The sequence below is a fragment of the Stegostoma tigrinum genome, chromosome 9, assembly GCF_030684315.1.
Source record: "Stegostoma tigrinum isolate sSteTig4 chromosome 9, sSteTig4.hap1, whole genome shotgun sequence".
In the NCBI taxonomy this organism is placed as follows: Eukaryota; Metazoa; Chordata; class Chondrichthyes; order Orectolobiformes; family Stegostomatidae; genus Stegostoma; species Stegostoma tigrinum.
Genome location: NC_081362.1, coordinates 78,922,845 through 78,942,332, shown reverse-complemented (window position 1 = coordinate 78,942,332; position 19,488 = coordinate 78,922,845). Strand labels below are relative to the sequence as shown.

The 19,488-nt window shown below is 40.1% G+C and overlaps 2 protein-coding genes across 8 annotated transcripts in view; both read right to left on the bottom strand.

The window, feature by feature from the left end:
* Positions 1 to 3,119, bottom strand: part of mtr (5-methyltetrahydrofolate-homocysteine methyltransferase) — a 95,164-nt gene extending 92,045 nt beyond the window's left edge. For both annotated transcript variants that reach the window (XM_059648656.1, XM_059648657.1), the window contains exon 1: positions 2,968 to 3,119. In XM_059648656.1, coding sequence (XP_059504639.1) covers positions 2,968 to 3,004 — 37 coding nt within the window. In that variant the 5' untranslated portion in view covers positions 3,005 to 3,119. The remainder of the gene's footprint in view (positions 1 to 2,967) is intronic.
* A 1,790-nt stretch (positions 3,120 to 4,909) lies between these two features.
* LOC125454787 (alpha-actinin-2) overlaps positions 4,910 to 19,488 on the bottom strand; it is a 99,261-nt gene continuing 84,682 nt past the window's right edge. For 2 of the 6 annotated variants that reach the window (XM_048535990.2, XM_048535989.2), the window contains exons 16-21: positions 18,943 to 19,077; positions 17,896 to 18,075; positions 15,159 to 15,305; positions 12,325 to 12,390; positions 11,399 to 11,557; positions 4,911 to 6,487 (exon numbers count right to left, since the gene is read on the bottom strand). In XM_048535990.2, coding sequence (XP_048391947.1) covers positions 6,329 to 6,487; positions 11,399 to 11,557; positions 12,325 to 12,390; positions 15,159 to 15,305; positions 17,896 to 18,075; positions 18,943 to 19,077 — 846 coding nt within the window. In that variant the 3' untranslated portion in view covers positions 4,911 to 6,328. Of the gene's footprint in view, positions 6,488 to 11,398; positions 11,558 to 12,324; positions 12,391 to 12,410; positions 12,573 to 12,771; positions 12,850 to 15,158; positions 15,306 to 17,628; positions 17,796 to 17,895; positions 18,076 to 18,942; positions 19,078 to 19,488 lie in introns of those variants that run through there. The other 4 variants (XM_048535994.2, XM_048535992.2, XM_048535993.2 and 1 more) reach the window with 4 other exon arrangements.

Genomic DNA, 19,488 nt, shown 5'->3' with positions numbered 1-19,488 from the left:
TATTTTTGAGAAGTGGAGGCGAATCCTGTCACTGTATAACTGGAAAAGGTTGCCAAAAGTTAATAATATACAACTATTCATTCAAGAAAAAAAAATTAAGCAAACTACCCTGTCCTTCAGGGATCCCAAATGTTATAAACACAAAGGATTTATTTGAGATGCAGTTACCATTGTTATTCAAGAAAAGTGATAGGTGCATAGGAAAGTCATAAACAGTAAATAGACAGCCAGATAATAAAATGTGAGGCTGGATGAACACAGCAGGCCCAGCAGCATCTCAGGAGCACAAAAGCTGACGTTTCGGGTCTAGACCCTTCATCAGAGACGGGGATGGGGCGAGGGTTCTGGAATAAATAGGGAGAGGGGGGAGGCGGACCGAATATGAAGAGAAAAGATGATAGGTGGGGAAGTAGGGAGGGGATAGATCAGTCCAGGGAAGGCGGACAGGTCAAGGAGGTGGGATGAGGTTAGTAGGTAGGAGATGGAGGTGCGGCTTGGGATGGGAGGAAGGGATGGGTGAGAGGAAGAACAGGTTAAGGAGGCAGAGACAGGCTGGGCTGGTTTTGGGATGCAGTGGGTGGAGGGGAAGAGCTGGGCTGGTTGTGTGGTGCAGTGCGGGGAGGGGACAAACTGATGACTTTCCATATTAAGCAGAGGTTCACCTGCACATCTGCCAATGTGGTATACTGTATCCATTGTAACAGCTGTGGCTTCCTCTACATTGGGGAAACCAAGCAGAGGCTTGGGGACCGCTTTGCAGAACACCTCCGCTCGGTTCACAATAAACAACTGCACCTCCCAGTCGCAAACCATTTCCACTCCCCCTCCCATTCTTTAGATGACATGTCCATCATGGGCCTCCTGCACTGCCACAATGATGCCACCCAAAGGTTGCAGGAACAGCAACTCATATTCCGTTTGGGAACCCTGCAGCCCAATGATATCAATGTGGACTTCACCAGCTTCAAAATCTCCCCTTCCCCCACCACATCCCAAAACCAGCCCAGTTTGTCCCCTCCCCCCACTGCACCACACAACCAGCCCAGCTCTTCCCCTCCCCACCCACTGCATCCCAAAACCAGTCCAACCTGTCTCTGCCTCTCTAACCTGTTCTTCCTCTCACCCATCCCTTCCTCCCACCCCAAGCCGCACCTCCATCTCCCACCTACTAACCTCATCCCACCTCCTTGACCTGTCCGTCTTCCCTGGACTGACCTATCCCCTCCCTAACTATACTCTCCTCTCCACCTATCTTCTTTTCTCTCCATCTTCGGTCCACCTCCCCCTCTCTCCCTATTTATTCCAGAACCCTCACCCCATCCCCCTCTCTGATGAAGGGTCTAAGCCCGAAACGTCAGCTTTTGTGCTCCTGAGATGCTGCTGGGCCTGCTGTGTTCATCCAGCCTCATTTTATTATCTTGTATTCTCCAGCATCTGCAGTTCCCATTATCACCAATAGACAGCCAGAGACAAGTTTTGATAATTATGGTTTTCAGTTCATTGTGGGAACAATATTGGCAAAGCCACTTGTCCATTGTCCAATATTACAACAGGATCTTTTATATGAACAGGAACTTGAGTGGGCCATCTGACCCTTCTTTGAGTAAACCAAAACAAATGTCTTCAGCTCCACTCCAGCTTTCACAACCGACTGCTTTATACCACCTACTGTATTGGCATGTTGACTTTATGCAGTTCATGTGTAAAAAAAAATTCACAATCCTTTCAAAACCACCATTTCGTAATCTTGTGCAACTCCAATGATATCCTATTCTAACTTATTTTTCCAATCTAAGTGGGAAACATCAATTTACCTTTGTGTTTCATCTGACATCTTATTGCCCATTCACCCAACCCATCCATATTACCTCTGTGGCTTCTTCATCATTTAGTTTCCCATCTATCTTTGTCTTGTAAACTTGGATATGTTACACACAGCCCTGTCATCTAAGTCATGAATACAGACTATAATTAGCAGAGGCATGCTATTAATTGCTGCTAGATGCACAGAATCATCATAGAATCCCTGCAGTGTGAAAACAGGCCCTTTGGGGCAACAAGCCCACACCGACCATCAGAGAATCCCACCCAGACTCATCCCCCTGTAACCCACCTCATCTATACATCCCTGAACACCACGAGCAATTTAGCACAACCAATCAACCGAACCTGCACATCTTTGGCCTGTGGGAGGAAACCGGAGCACCCCGAGGAAACCCACGCAGACACGGGGAGAAGCTGGTGGGTTCAAGTCCTACGCTTGAGTTTTGAAGGCAAATATCTGGGCTGACACTCCATTGCAATACTCGGGGACTGTCACATTGTCAGAGGTGTATTTTGAATGAAACATTAAATTGAGACCCTACATGCTATCTCAGGCAGACACAAACGAAAACATTACACATTAAGATAAATACGTACTTTTATACCTGTGTATTGTACTTCTACAGCGAACTGTGCAATCATTACCGCAACAGAATTACTTGTTTCTTTACATGATATTTTCAAAGATCTTAAACCACGTGGATTCACTGTAAAGTTAAACATTTTGCTGACAGCAATAAATCGCATAATAAGATTTGTGTTACTTTTCCCAAGTAATTTTGCCTGGTGAACAAATATTCATCAAAACTCCTCCTAACTATCCTGGTCTTCGGGACCAGTTGGGATGGAAAACAGGTTCTGTGTTTAACGTTTCATCTTAAAGACAGGCAGATCCGGCAGCGCAGCAACCGCTCCGCACAGCATGAGAAATGACAGTCCGTGATTATCTATGTTCTCTGGGCTTGGGGGCTTTCAGCCTCATGGCGCTGTCACTGAGCCGACTGCTGAAAACTTGGGCAGCAGTGTACAGTGAGTGCCTGTCGCCTGGGTAACTGCCCCACTTGGGGCATGAGATTGCAACGGGGTGCCCTCCCTGACAGCACCTGCAGCTCCTGGATCTGACGCTACCGTGTTCCCGCTTACCGGCTCCTGTCGACCCCGTCCCGTAAGCCGGTGCCATGATCCCCGCGACTCTGGAGACTTTCAGCCAGGTCTGGCAAATGCTCAGAGCCCGAGCTCTCGCGATCAGCAGCAACGCGGGAATTTTCCCTCCACTTTCACAAACTCCACTCAGACAAAAAAAACCGTCTACCTACTGCGCACCCCCTATTACGCATCGGCCCCTCTTCAGCCCGCCCCATAAACCCCCATGCACGAATGCACATGCGCTCATACTTACGCCTCGCGCCGCCCCCCCCCCCCCCCCCACACACACCGCGCGGACAGACGCAAGTGCGCAGGCTCCAATTCTTGAAGCCCGTGCCCAGTACGTCTGGATAACAAAGTGTGGAACTGGACGATCACAACAGGCCAACCAGCATGTTAGGAGCACAAAAGCTGACGTTTCGGGCCCAGACCCTTCTGATGAACAGTCACAGCACAGAAAAAAAAAGATTCTTTGCCTTGTGTATATACTGACCATCAAGCATCTGTCTACTCCGCTCCCTTTTTCCAGTACTTGACCTACAAACTTGTACGCCATGATGTTTCAACTGCCCACCTTAAGTACTACTTAAATGTCTTGAGAGTTCCTGCCTCGACCAGCTTTTCAGGCAGTGAGTTCAAGTCATTCTGTGCGGAGATGTCTCACATATAGAATTGGACCCATGTACAAACCCATTCAGATCAAAACCAGGCATGACACTACTCACCCTAGTGGACCAAACAGTATAAACTCCAAGTGGAGTAGGAGTACACCACTTCATCAGAGGTTCCACTGATGACATCACCTAACATGGTAATGAAACATCTCAACAAGAACAAGCCAGCTCAACGAGCAAGTCAACAACCTCATGTTTCACACCCCTCTGGAGCAGGTGGGTTATCTCATGAAGGAAGGTCTGGACCTCACTGGCACTTACAAGAGTGAGCAGTGACTTGATTGTCAAAAATATTTGGGATATTACAAACTTCAAAGCAGATAGGAAAATGATCTTTCCTTTTGTGGATGAGTGCAGAAAGAAGGGGACATGTTTTAAAATTAAGGGTCATCCTTTCAGGACAGCATAGAAGTGAATATTTTGCTTCCTAGAAGGTTGAGAGACCTTGAAACTGTCTGCCTCCGAATATTTTTAAGGCAGAGGTAGATTATTCCTATTGCCTAACAAAATAAACTAAGATTATCAGGAATGGATGTGAATGTGGAACTCACAACACAAACAGGTCATCCTTGATCAAATTGAATGGCAGAGCAGGCTTGAGGGACCAAATGGCCTACTTCTGATCCTAATCTGTATGTTTATATTTCCTATTTAACTTACAAAAAAACTTACAAGTTACAGGAGATACAACTGGACCAAGTAAAACCATGGTATTTTTATATTAAAATTTCAATACAACTAGATTTGGTGCATTAAATAAAAATTATGAAAATAAGTAATTCATTTTTTTTAAACTGAAATGCAGTAATAGTGACAGGATGGAATGTGTTGTGGCTGGAGCACATAGGAAATTGCCAGTGTCATAAACAGGATCACATTTGTAGCAGTAGTGGGATTTTTGTCAGGGTCATTAAGCCGAAGGTCAAATTACAGACAGATGCTTACCTTTACAACCGTTTTTTTTAAACCAAGAGCTTTTGCAATTCCTTAGTCTTCTGGCACCTCCCCTGAATCTGAGGAAGACTGACAAATTATGGCCAGCCACCAAAACAGGTAATCCCCATATTGCAAATAGCTTCCATCCTGGAGTCCATTTGACCGCCAGTCGGAACACAATGCATGACCAAATAAAGAAACTGTTTGTGAGTACAGGGAACATGCCTACATCATGTCTATAAAAGTACACCACTTTAAGAGATCGTGTTCATAAGTTGGACATTGTAAAACAGAAGACACCCTGCGCTGAAATTAGCTTTCAATTCCAAGTTTATTAGCAGAATTTTAATTCCTACAGCTGTCATGATGGGATTTGAACATGTCTCCAGAACATTAGCTTGAGCTTCTGATTTACTAATCCAGTAAAGTTACCAGAATACCACTGTCTCCTTCCTTCCTTGTGCTTCTTTCTACTCTCTCCGAGCACTGTTGTGAAAGGGCATAACTGACATAAAAGCCTGAAATCTATGGTTTTCCTCGCTTTCTGCTCCTGTGCTGCATAACATAATGGGAAGCTTGGCAAAAACCCAATTCACTTGTGTCAATGGGTTTTCTACAAAGTGGCAGGAGCAGTTCAGTGAAAATTCCTGGCTTTTCAGTTCAGCTGACAAGGTATGTCATTCACAAATCAGGTCAGAATTCATACAAATTCAATGGTTAATATTGCCATTAATAAATCTTGGTCTTAAAACTATTTTTTGTCACTTTATTATATCTTTAATTTTTGGATTGCAGCAAACCATCAGCTTCTGTATATACTATGGATATGAAATAAGAGAAGTCAATTTAGCAAGTGCATATTTTAATAATATTTCAAACATCAGCAGTGGTAAAAATGTCAATTGTTATATTTTACAATAGCTTCATAAAGGAAAATGTATCAAGTCTGTTTGTTGAATTCCTTTAATCTTCCCTTTTGTACTGTTACACTTCAAAGACCACCCTAATGACACTATCATTTCACATTAGAAGGATCCAGAATTTTAAAAAATTAATAATAAGTTGAAGGTGATTAATGATCACTAAACATGACAAAAAGGAGTAAAGACTTAAGCTCTGACAGTTTAAATGTAATTACTTCGCACACACGGTGGTGAGTAGTGGGCATTGGCTTTACATGGTATTGTGCAAGTGAATACCCTTGGCAGTTTCAAATACAAACCAGATAGAGAAAACGATTAAAGGTGGCTGAAGATGCAGAGAGCTCTGTGTTTTTTTTGTATTCTGAACTGGCCCACAATTATATAATCTGATTCTAATTATTCCTGTGACATTTTCTTTGGTATCTCAGGAATGCTTGAGCTGTTCCTTACAAATTCTGTAATAGGATCTACAAACTGCTCACAAAAGATCCTGTCAGTAACTTGTGTAAAAGTCAATGTTCAACAAGCAATAGTTAACAAGCAGACTTTAAAACAAAATGAGTTAATCAGATTTTGCAGTGACATGTATGTTTCCAGTACCAAATCCTGATTTTTTTTAAAAAAGATTTTGTACTAAAACATAATTCATACAAGGAGATGGTACTTCCATCATTTTTCCCTGGTGCCACACACAGCTCTGCATCTTTTTTAAAGATCCACATCTAACATTGCATTCAAGGCTATTATTTATTGTTCTATGCTTTTACTTCCTAAAATATCCAGACTTTGGTAAGAAAGAGCAAACTCTGCATCTGAGTCCATTTTTCACAGGTCACTTTCACCATAGAGTGCAGTCGAAAATGAAACATAATCCAGGGCTCCCGGTACAGCATTGGGCCCTCTGTATGGTGGCATGCTGGCAATGCAATATTCAGCCTGCTCGGAGGGCAGCTCTCGACGCAATTCCTCGGCTAGGATGTAAGGCTGTATAGAAAAGAAAAAATATGGTTTTGCTAACATTTGTTCAAAATATTAATGCTTTTTAAACATTTTAGGCATAAACATCTCTCATCTTCTCAGATAAGGGGAAGGCAGCATATAAGGAAGATAACGCTTCCTTGTTCTTTATCAATGTAGTTATGAGTTATCGTTTTTCAAAATGAACAGAAAGCCAATATACTTCATCTCAGCCCCTCCCCACTACAGAACAATATTTGATCAAGACCTGGAAGGTGATATCTTCTTCAAGAAATGATCTTACTGATATCAACCAGAGACGACAGTACATGTAGCCTTCTTAGTAAAATCTAAGAAGTTGTGGATGTGTTGAGAAAGCTACAGCTTCATGACAAACTTGTATTTTAACAGCTCTTGTTTAAAGCCAGGTATCTCATTCCAGGGACTGAACGTTTGAATTAAATGATCTATTATATTGGGCACTGGGTGGTGGATCCACAAATATTCCTTTTTCTTCACCAAGTTTACAGGTTTTCTAATTGTCAGTGATGGAGGTCAGACACTGGTGAGTCTTAATAGGAGTCTTATTACGTTATTAGAGGCTGTTTATTCCATGCCAGCAATATGTACAAATTACCTTGATGAGATATGCTTTATCATGGAAGATGATCAGAAATCAGGGGTTTTCATCTGTCTATACTGCTATTCTGCCTGATTCTCAACCCAAAAAAAATGACATCAGATTGAGTGGAGCTGACTGCAACTTCCAAATTAACTCTTTCAGGACTTTTCGTTGTCTTATACATCTCCCTCCATAGTCAACATTTATACCTTAATGAAAATAACCATTTGTACACTTATCATTACTCCATCACACCCCAAGTCACAAACTTCACAACTACAGGCAATCTGGAGGCTGCACATATCTACCAGAATGCATTGGTTTCTAGCTTGGAAGATTGGTAATTCATCGAATTGGGGATTGTTGACCTCGATTCTGATCTTGATTCTTCTCTGAACCTTTCCTCTGCTGGAGGATCTTTTATCTTTTGGATGTCCTTTACGAAGGATGTCATTCCTGATAAACTCTGCAGTTGGTCCATTGCTTTATCTGGAGAACCCTTAACCTCTGAACTCTTTTCACAGAGGAACTTTCCTGTGCTAACTCACACAGGTGCACCGCAGTATAATCTGAAGGACCTTTATCTTGTGCATATCCTTCATGGATGGCTGTGCTGTTACAATAAGTATTTTCTTCCTATCAGCATTCTAGATTTCTGCAACAGACAGTTGTTTTCTGATTTTAACAGGTATTTGCTATTTTGCCATTTTCTGGTTGTTCAGACCAAATAACAACTTCTTGACTGTGTCCTGAATCTGTGGATGTTTGACTGCGTTCCACTGAGTCTTATGCAGCTCATTTCCATCTGTTTCAAACAAATATTTGTTCTCAGTCTACTGATCTGAGAGGAAGTAAACAAGCTCCTTCCTTCCGTTTAGCGATTAGGTTGAATATCATTGAATCCCAACAGTGTGGAAGCAGACCATTTGGCTCATCGAATCCACACAGACCCTCCAAAAAACATCCCACTCAGACCCATGTCCTGCATTTCCCGTGGCTAATCCAGCTAGCCTGCATATCCTGGCACACTATGAGTAACTTAGCATGGCCAGTCCACATAACCTGCACATCTCTGGATTGTGGGAGGAAACCACAGCACCCAGAGGAAATCCACGCAGACAAAGGGACAATGTGCAAACTCCACACAGACAGTTGCCCAAGAGTGGAAACAATCCCAGATGTCTGACACTGAGGCAGCAGTGCTTACCACTGAGCCACCATGCTACTCTTTTCAATATTTCCAATCATCTTTTATGACTGTCGTCCTGATAAATGGGACATTTTCAAATCATCAACCATAATATTACAGGATTGCTGCTTACTTAGCATTATCTCTCAGTGGCACTGAAAATTCCTCTAAGACACGATGGATTGAAATATTCTTTGGTTATGATATGAATAGAAACCTGTATCTTCCTTCCTAACTGAGGCATTATCATCTATTTTGAAGCACCTTTTCTGATGATAGTGGTGCAACCACCTTAGCCTTTTTTTATGAGTATGCATTAAGCTCTTTGTTCCTCTATTATGGTGTCTTACAGATGTAGTATTCTGTTGTAAAAGTCAGGTCATATGAGGTTTCATTCTTCTACTGTTTCACTGTGATGACATTGCCTCTGTCTGCTGATTAGCTTAATCTCTGCTTTAGCTTGTCATGTGCCTTTTTAGATCATACATGCTTCTTGAAATGAATAGGTCCTGTTGTTCTCCTGTGGTATGGCTGACCATCTCCTCTCATGATCTATTTGTTGAGATGCTACTTCCAGCGTGATTTGAATGGCTTTATCCAAAGTTAAAATTTTCCTTAGACTAAGAAATCTGAACTATTCCACCAACAATTCTCTGTCTCTTATGGATTCTGATTTCAAATTCAGTAGTTAAAATTTCCATCTTTAGAGATTATTAGTATGATCTGATGCTGCACTCTTCTGTTGAATCTTACCCTTCCAATACTTTTCTTTGTTCACAGAATTAATTGTCAAAACTTGTTAGAACTTCGCTCACAGAAAACGTGCCTTTCTTGAAATTTTATTAATTCATATCATCTCTAGTATGTATTACAGTACCCAAATTGTGAATTAATTGTTCAGCTTCAAACTAGCTGTTTAATTTTCAAGCAATGATGTACCTCATAAACCAGTCTCTCCAAGTTGTTCAATATTGTGCACTGCTTGGTCTATCTCTGACAATAAAACTTTTTTTGAAATATTATTTCTCCCTCCATATCTTCAAGTATTTATTTATTCTAATTTCTTTTTAAGCTGTTTTCAGTCTTTAGTGCTGCAACACTGTTTGTAAGCTTCTGTCTTCAAGCTTGTATTTTTATAGGAAATCAATGTTGTTTAAAAATTCTGTTGGTTTAAAAGCTTGAATAATTTTGTATTTAAAAACCTCCAGCGTTTTTATAATCTATACCCCGTGGTGTTCTGTATTATGGCAATACTATATGAAATTCTTTATTGAAGCTTTAATTTCAGTGAATTAGCAAACTCTATTGCATGATTTATTAAGCTATAAATTGTATTAAATAGTAATGATGAAAATGGTAGTTTTCTGCCTCCTGACTGTTTTCCCATCCTTCGCACCCAAAGAATTGTCAACAACAGTATTTCCATGCAGCAGCTGCTCAGCAATAACCTGCTCAATAATGTCCAGTTTGGGTTCTGCCAGCTCCTGACCTCATTACACCCTTGGTTCAAACATGGACAAAAGGGCTGAATTCCAGAGGTGAGGTGAGTGACAACCCTTGACATCCAGGCTGCATTCAACGGAGTGAGGCATCAAGGTGCCCTGGCAAAACTGGAATCAATGGATATCAGGAGTAAACCCTCCTGGCACATTGGAAAGTTGTGTTATCTCAGCTCCAAGACATGTCTGCAGGAATTTCTCAGGGTAGTAACTTAGGCCCAACCATCTTAAACTGCTTCGTCAAGACCTTCCCTCCATTATAAGGTCAGAAGTGGAGATGTTCACTAATTGCACAATGTTAGGCACCATTCACAATTCCACAGATACTGAAGCAGATGTGTTCAAATGCAATAAAATCTGGACAGTAGATGGTAGGACCTGCAGACGCTGGAGAATCTGAGATAACAAGGTGTACAGCTGGATGAACACAGCAGGCCAAGCAGCATCACAGGAGCAGGAAATTTGATGTTTCGGGCCTAGACCCTTCTTCAGAAATGGGGGAGGGGAAGGGGGTTCTGAAATAAATAGGGAGCGGGGAGGGGGGAAAAGAGGGTGGTGGGGGGGGGGGGGGGCTAGGTGAGAGGAAGGACAGGCTAGGGAGGCAGGGACAAGCTGGGCTGATTTTGGGAATGTGGTAGAGGGAGGGGAGCTTTTGAAGCTTGTGAAGTCCACATTGATACCATTGGGCTGCAGGGTCCCCAAGCAAAACATGAGATGCGATTCCTGCAATCATTGGGTAGCTTCGCTGTGGCACTGCAGGAGGCCCTAGTACATTCTACTAGTACATTCAATAATGTACTGGTGACCTTAGCCCAAGAAAAAGAACTTCCTGTGGTTGCAGGGAAAAGTGCCGGGTGTGATGGGGCTGGAGGGGAGTATGGAGCAGACAAGGGAGTCACAGAGAGAGTGGTCCCTCTAGAAAGCAGATAAGAGTGGTGAGCAAAAAATGTCTTTGGTGGTGGAGTCGGATTGCAGATGACGGATGTGCCTGAGGATGATGCACTGGATCCGGAGGTTGGTGGTGTGGTATGTGAGGATGAGGGGGATTTTGTTTTGGTTGTTATTGCTGGGAGGTGGTGTGAGAGATGAGTTGTTGAAATGTGGTAGACACAGTCGAGGGTGTTTTCGACCACTCGAGCGGGGTTGATAGTTGCCATCCTTAAAAAATGAGGACATCTGAATGTTCGGAAGTGGAATGCCTCATCCTGGCAGCACATGCGGTGGAGGCGAAGAAATTGGGAATAGGGGATAGCATTGGCCAAATTGGGCAGGCCTAAATGTACACTGTAGTCCATTGGGGATGATCTGGTTCCGTAGCCTCTATGCCATTTCTGAAGAAGTGTCTCAACCCAAAATGTCAACTTTCCTGCTCCTCTGATGCTGTTTGGCCTGCTGTGTTCATCCAGCTTCACACTGTTATCGCAGATTCTCCAGCATCGGCAGTTCCTACCATCTCTGTAACACTTTATACAACATGATCAATAGCTGGTTAGCTGCAAGAATTATCCTTCATTATGCTGGCTCATTAGGCAGCACCTGTGATTGAGATCTTCGGTTACAATACAGATAAGGATATATTCTGTTTTACCATTTTTTAAAATAAATTTAAAAAACAACTCAGAACTTACTTTATCTCCTGCCAGAATCCTAAAGGAAGCCACAACTTGTTCCGCTGTATCTGTGTCAGCAGTCTCTCGGGTCATGAAGGAGATGAAAGACTGGAATGACACCAGGCCAGTATTGTTTGGATCAACTAGATTCATGATCCGAGCAAATTCAGCCTCACCCTGCAGAAGGAAGTGTGCAAAAATGAAAGGTTAAATTGGAAAATCAAAGGGAGTCCAATACTGTAAGGAAATGTAGCAAAGGCCTGACATCTTTTCTTGGTTAATCTCTCACTAAGATGTAGCAACATTCCAATATGGCAGCAATTTCTGATGCATTATTTGACCAATGTTCAAAGCAATGAAAATTCTTCAGATTATCCAAGCCACCTGATATTTTAGGTAGACCCCACATTACAATGATAACTTACAGTAAATGATGCCAGTAATAATCACATGAGAATTCCTCATTAGAGATAGTGCCTGATATTATTACATAAAATGTGAGCATTTAGGTTTTACCAGAGTTGATAGGAAATAAACTGTACTAGTAGAAAGTTTAGTAAACAAATAGAAATATTTCTAAGAAAAGTTGAAGTCCAGGGGCATGGGTGGAAAAGAATTACTTATCATCTGGATTACATCACCTGAAAGGGTGACTGAAATGGAGTCACTAATAACTTTTGAAGGGATTTGGATCTTTTCTTAAGAAAGGAATGATTTGCACAATCAGGGAAAAAGTGCAGAGCAGAGTGTTAGGATTGTAGCTCTTTCAGAGAGCTAACATACAGAATAACCTTTGCCTGTGTGGTACCACCTTATAGCTGTCAACTGTTAGTTTACTGCAATCTTGGGCTAAGGTCACCAGTACATTATTGAATGTACTAGTACAGATCATTAATACCAGATGAATGGTAATCTCAGATTTATTAAACATGCATCTGTCATACCAAATCAAAGCCCATGGAGATGAGGCAAGCTCTGAGATCATCTGGCTCCATCGCCCCATTCTTCTTCTATTGAGCAGATCAGCAAACAAAAGGAATAGATGAAAAGATGTGGGGATTCCAGGAAGTAGATCAGTAGTAGACAGCCCACAGATCCCGTGGCCAGAGTCAAAAGGATCATGTAAAGTTCCAAAGAATCAGATGGAATGCAGGAGAAAGCAGCATCGTTGTTGAGAATAGGGAGGGAACAACTAACACAGGTAAAATCAGACAAACAGGAAGGAGACGACCATGGGTCAAATATGAAGCAAAGAAGGAAACAAATTGACGCACCAAAAAAATGGACACATGACCACATTATAAATTTGAAAAGGGAAAAGAAAATAAAGATAAGTTTAGCACAGTTTTACTTGTATAGAGAAAATAAACACAGCACAGTCCAGTTAGTACCTTTTTATCATTTCCAACATGTCCAAGGCTGATGAGGCAGGCTTTTAAATCCTTTGGTTGCAGTTTGCCAGAAACATCCTAATATCGCACAGAAGTTAGTTGCAGCATGCAATATACATACACAATGTGCACAATATGTATTGTTAATTACAACAAACGCAATAGCAAGCAAGATTAAAACTGCAAATCATTCACTTAGTTAATAAGTATTGAGTCCTCATTAACACTATCAATTATACCAAGCAATTTAAAACTTGTAAACTAAATACCTATAAATTGGATATAGTGTAGTCTACGTCCTACCTAGTGTAAATGTAGTTTATTTTGAGTAAATATAAATCATCTAGATTAAAATGTGCTGCATTTTATATAATAAAACACAAGTACAAGAGTTTTTGTACGAGTTACATTGCCAATTAAAATCATTTTAATGAAAGCTGACAGCATATGTGTACTTTGTATGTTTCTTCGATTTAAAAAAAAATTCTGGATTCACAATCCTCAAAGATCCCAGGATTGGAAAAGGTGAGAAGATTGATTTCTGGACAGGAGTTTCCCAGGATTTCACTCAGTTTATCCTGGCGTTTTAAATTTCAGTATTTTGGACACTGATCACAAACCACTTATGAATACCTAAAAGAGCTGCCGTGAACGTAGGCTCAGTCCGTTGAGCCCATTATCATGACCATGTTCCCAATTATGATTTAACTCCACATGCACCTACTTTTGTTCCATATCTCTTAGTACTTTTGGTCAACAAAAATGATTAACCTCAGATTTAAAATTAACAATCAGCCTAGATTTAACTAGCAAATCTTGAATGAGATTTTCAAACTTCTACCACTCTTTGCAAGTAAAGGTTTTTTCTAACTTAACCTCATGGCTCCATTCCTAAAACTATGTCTCCCCAGATTCCCAAACTGAAAGATGATTTCTACTTGCTGTACCAATACACCATGATATTTTGAAAACTTTCGTCAAATTGCCCGTTCATTTTCTAAATACTAGAGAATTCAACCCCAGCTTGTGTAATCTCTCCTTGTGGTTTAATATCACTTTTGCCAGCTGAAATCTGGTGCATGTTTCTGAAGTAATTTGAAAGGGTTGAAACGGTCAATATTATCAGGTAATTAATGTAGGAGAGGTTCAATTACCTATCTGGAATCATAAAGGTTTCTTTTTCAACTAATGACTAAAAAACTAATTTTGTTTTTTTTTACTTTGCTGAGCTTTTCAGAACGTTAGGTTGAGCAGCTTTGATTTACTGTCACATATGAACTTGGGTTGGACACTGGACATGCAAATACCACCCCACATCTCTTGATTTGGATGGAAATTCTGGCCTGGGGTGCTGTTGGGAGCAAGCCAGTGCAGTGGACCCTCTCCCTATTTAAGGAATTTAGAGGCATTTTGGAATTTTAAGGCACTACAAGAAGTCATTGAGTCAAGTATACCTCTGCTGGCTATTGCAATTAGCAATATTTAGTTCCATTTTCCTGCTGTTCCCCTGCATAATCTCATTTATATTTTAGTTTTAAAACACAAACCATGCTTTCTCAGAAGCAGGTTTAAGAGAACCAAGAAAACTAAATAAGTTGTATAAACTTAGTATACCTTCATCAGCAGAATGTTAATACATTAATGGCATTTCAATCAAGAAGGCACCATGCTATTAATAGGAACACTTTTTAATTCAGGAATAAATCAGAATAAACTGGTACATGAATTTCACATTTATAATTATTTATCTTGAGGTTTTAGGTTCTTTTGCCATGCACACTTACAACAAATTCTAACATAATTTCAAACCATTCACAGCTAGAAATGACCAAGTAAGCATAGCTAACCATATGAATGGGAAAGAGATAATTTATACATTTGATATGAATGAAGTCACATTGTATCCAAGGTTCTTAAAAGCAACTGGAGGCTAACAAATACTATAACTTGATTTTTCCAATTGTCATTTTAAAAGTATTAACACAGATTAGGCTTTAAAATGCTACAGCAGATTCTGCCAATTCTCTTTTACTGAGTAGTCAGTATAGAAAGTATACACAATTAATTTTAAAATGATTATGTTGATTAATTGTAAATATGAAAAGGAGGTCTCAGCACTCTGATGGCTAATCAGTTGCACCATCTGTCTGAAAACATCAGACTAGTCAATTAGGTGACACTAAAGACAATGTTGGGTGAATTATCACTTGGTTCTCCTGCTTGTCTAGTATTACTTCAGTGTTGGAGCAGCAGGATACCCTGGATGAAACATGGTTTCATAGGCAGCAAAAGTGACAAGAGGTGTCATCATAAAATGTGAATGTTTATTTCTAAAAGATGTTTAACATATTTATGTGAAATCACACTTGATAAAAAGAAAACTGTACCCTGTCAAAATGGCTGAAAGACGACCGGAATTCATTCATCTGTTGTTGGGTGATTCCTTTAGCATCTCTAGTTAAAATTTGGGTCTCAATTTCATTCATGGACCTGGCAATTGTAGTAAGAAGCATCTCCCAGCCAACGCGAATGTGCTACCAAAATGAGTTAAAAAAGAAACAAGTCAAAAAAGTTCTACAGTAATACAAGAAGATATAAAAACATCTCACTGAACATATAACTCAAATCGCCTAGGAGTACTTTTGCAGGTCACAGGGGTACAAAGTTCAGGACTTTTAAATATTGAGGTTACATTTTGTGCCATATTTCACAAAGTTCACTTAAATAAGATTTTTTTTTTAACAACAAGGTACAAGTTTGCCTCTGAATCAAGTAGAATGTAAAGACTGTGTTAGACAAAAAAACAGAACAGAACAGCACAGCAACAGGTCTTTTGGCCTGTCATGTATGTGCTGACCACTGTGCCATTCTAAATTAATCCCATCTGTCCAGATATCGTCCTTATTTGTATGTTTCCTGCCTGTTGATGTATGTCTAAATACCTCTTAAGCTTTGCTGTCTGCTTCTACCACATCCCCTGGCAACATGATCCAGTACCTACTCCCTCTGTACCAAAACAATTACCTCGCACAACTCCTTCAAACTCCCCCTCTCACCTTAAATTTATACCCCCTAGTATTTGACATTTCCATCCTGGGAAAAAGACTCCCAACTATTCACCCTATCCATGCCTCTCATAGCTTAATATCCTTCCATCTGGTTTTCACTCAGCCTCCAATGCTCTAATGAAAACAATCCAAGTTTGTCCAACCTCCATATTTAGCTAATAAACTCCAATCCAGGCAACATCCTGGTAAACCACTTTTGTACCTTCTCTAAAATCTTGACATCTTATAAAGTGGTGACCAGAACTTCATGTAATTCACTAAATATGACCTAACCAAAGTTGTATACAACTGCAATATGGCTTGCCAACTTTCATACTAAATCCCGACCAATGAAGGCAAGCACAGAAGGCATCTTCTTTACCAACTTATCCACTTGTGTTTCCGCTTTCAGGGAGCTATGGACTTGAATCCTAAGATCCTTCTGTATTTCAATGCTCATGAGGATCTTTCCATTTACTATATGCTTTCCTCTGGAAGCTGACCTCCAAAATGCATCACCTCACACTTGTCTGGATTAAACTCCATTTACCAGTTCTCAGCCCAGCTATCCAAATGATCTAGCTGTATCCTTTGATATCTTTCCTCCTTATGCACAACTCCACTAATTTTCACATCGTCTGAAAACTTACTAATCAGCCCTGTTACATTTTTAGCTTCGATCCTTATGGAACTCCACTGGTCACAGATCTTCAGTCAGAAAAACACTCTTCTCAACTACCCTCTGTCTTCTATGACCAGCCAATTTTGTATTTGATTTACCAAACCACCATGGATCTCCGTGTGACTCAATCTTCTGGATCAGCCTACCCGAAGGGACTTTGTCAGATGTTTTAGTAAAGTCCATGTAGACAACATCCCATTGTCCTTCCCTCAATCATTTTTGTCACTTCCTAGAAAAAAACCTCAAATTCGTGAGACCTCCCCCCACACAAAGCCACGCTGACTATCCCTAATAAGTCCAAATGAGAGTAAATCCTGTCCCTAAGAATCTTCTGTAATAGTTTCCCCACCACTGATATAAGGCTCACCAGCCTATTATTTCCTGGATTATCCCTGTTGCCTTTCTTAAACAAAAGGAACAACATTGGCTATTCTCCAGTCTTCTGGGACCTTGCCTGTGGCTAAAGAGGATACAGAGATCTCTGTCAAAGCCCTAGCAATCTCCTCCCTTGCCTCCTTCAGTATCCTGGGTTACATTCCATCAGGCCTTCGGGACCTATCTACCTTAATGTTTTTCAAGACACCCAAAACCACCACCTCCTTAATAGTTACATGTCCTAGAATATTAACATATCCTTCCTCATTTTATCATCCATTGTCTCTTTCCTCGTTGAATACTGATGCGAAGTACGCATTAAGTATCTCACCCACTTCCTCTGGCTCCACGCATAAATCACCTTTGTCTTTGAGTGGATCTATCCTTTCCCTAGCTATCTTCTTGTTTCTAACACAAGTATAAAATGCCTTGGGTTTCTCCTTAATCCTCCCTGCCATGGGACATTTCATGGCCCCTCTTGGCCCTCCTAATTCCTTGTTTAATTTCTTTAATTTTTTAATACAATTTTTATGCTTATTAGTTAAGATCTATCATGCACATTCTTCTCCTCAGAAATACAGAACCTCATGTTAAATCATAATCAGTACTATCAGTTTCTTTAATAAGCAATTGTATTCAAGCACCAAAATAATTAAATTGTTAAAAAAAAAGACTAAGGATAGACTAAGCATTGTACAGAATATTGAAAGCTCCCACTTCAACTATTTCCAAGGAAGAAAATGGTATACATGCTTTTTAGAACTTGTGTTCCATCAGATTGAGAGATGCCCCCATATTTTTGCTCTATTGTCCTTCTGCTTCATGCCCACCTAATTTACAGGATTGTTAGAGCTCAGAGCGTGGTCCTCTGCTAGCTTCTGGCTGTTGAAAGACTTATTTGTCATTTGGGTTTGGCGAACCTTTGGATCACAGCAAACATAACATACATTATGAATTAATGAGTTATAAACAAAACCAAACAAAAATGGCACAACCTTCATAATAACATTCACTGAGTACCTCCATCGTATAATTGGTGTGCTTGTTGTCAAAGATTAGGGCCTCTTGAATAAGTTGATGATCTCCTTCCAGTTTGTCAACATTGGGTTTATAGTTAACGATGACCTCCTCCAGCTGTTTCAGTTGATTCATCTGATCTTCCAGGGTTCCACTCATTTCAATAGAACTTTGAGCTATTTCCTGTATTTAAATACTATGAATTACAATAATATTCAAAGACTAATAAAGGATTTTTCAGGATGGTTTTTCATTGGAAATTTTAATCCTAATTCAAGTACTAGCTACCACTCAATTTAAAGTTGTAAATCCAGCCAACATAGATTTGGAAGGTAATCCTGATGATTAAATAAATGTTGAAATGGGGCTAGCTGTTGCAGTATCCCAAATACACTCTGGCAGCATACCTCAATACTAGTTTGAAATTTCTTCACTATCTTATATTAATCCCTAACTTAATTACTGTATGTAGTAGAGTTCTCAGTGAGTTCATGAAGAGATCCATTCTCAACTGATTCATATGTGCATTTACCTATCTTAATTGATTCCCATGGTGGTCTCAATGGAAGGCTTGCCTGGGTGAATAGTGTGTAATTTTCCAGCTATCCAGTGGATCCAAGGGTGACGGTAGTTGAACAATAAATATATCGAATCATTTTGGGCCATAATAATGAAAAAACTTTTAATTATATCACTAAGTACTTGGAATGGATGAATCAAGCTGAGCCATGTTGCCTTTCTTATTTGGTTGTATCTAATGAACTTGCAAATGCTGGACATGAATGACAGTGTAAACTTCTAAAGAAGGATGACTTTATGTTTTTTTTTTAAACAGAGAAAAGGAAAAGCCCAAGTGGAACAGAGAGAAGCTTGTTCTTTGGTTTGAAATAAATCTATTGCTTTATCCCTGGGATATTTTTCTACATTTAAGATGCTAAACAAATGTAAGTTACAGTTGTTGAACATGAAACATTGGTTGCTTTAGAAGCTAAAAGAAACAACTATAGTACTCAACTGAATTTTAACAACTGTTTAGAATTCTGAACTTGCCTCCATCTTACGCTGGATCCAAGGTCCAATGACATTTGCCTGGCTGGCAAACTGGCGACGCAGACGTTCATTTCCATGTTGCCGTACAAGCTCCTCTTGCAGGGCTGCATCTCTCTGAGGAACCAATTGCTTCACCTGCCATTAAAAACAAATTAATTTTAGTTCAACATACATGCAGCCAATTAATCTAATTAAAATTGTCTTCATCACATGCTTGCATTCTCAAATATTGTTCGTCATTGAAGATGGCAGAGGAGAACAACGAGAATTCATATCTGTTGAATTCACACTGTAGGTGTGATGTCAGTATTAAATCTAAATTAAAGATTGAAGACACAGGGTTTTGGTTTAATCAAAAACAACCAAAGAACAGGATAGTGACGATAAATCAGTTCATGCATTATACTATTCTATAATAGGAAGGCATTATGGACATAAAACAAGTGAGCAGTCATGTATTCTCGATGTCAACCTTATTCCCTGCACTAAAAGCAAATAAATATCATAAACTCTATCGAGGCTCACAAGGAGAAAATTGTTGCAAAT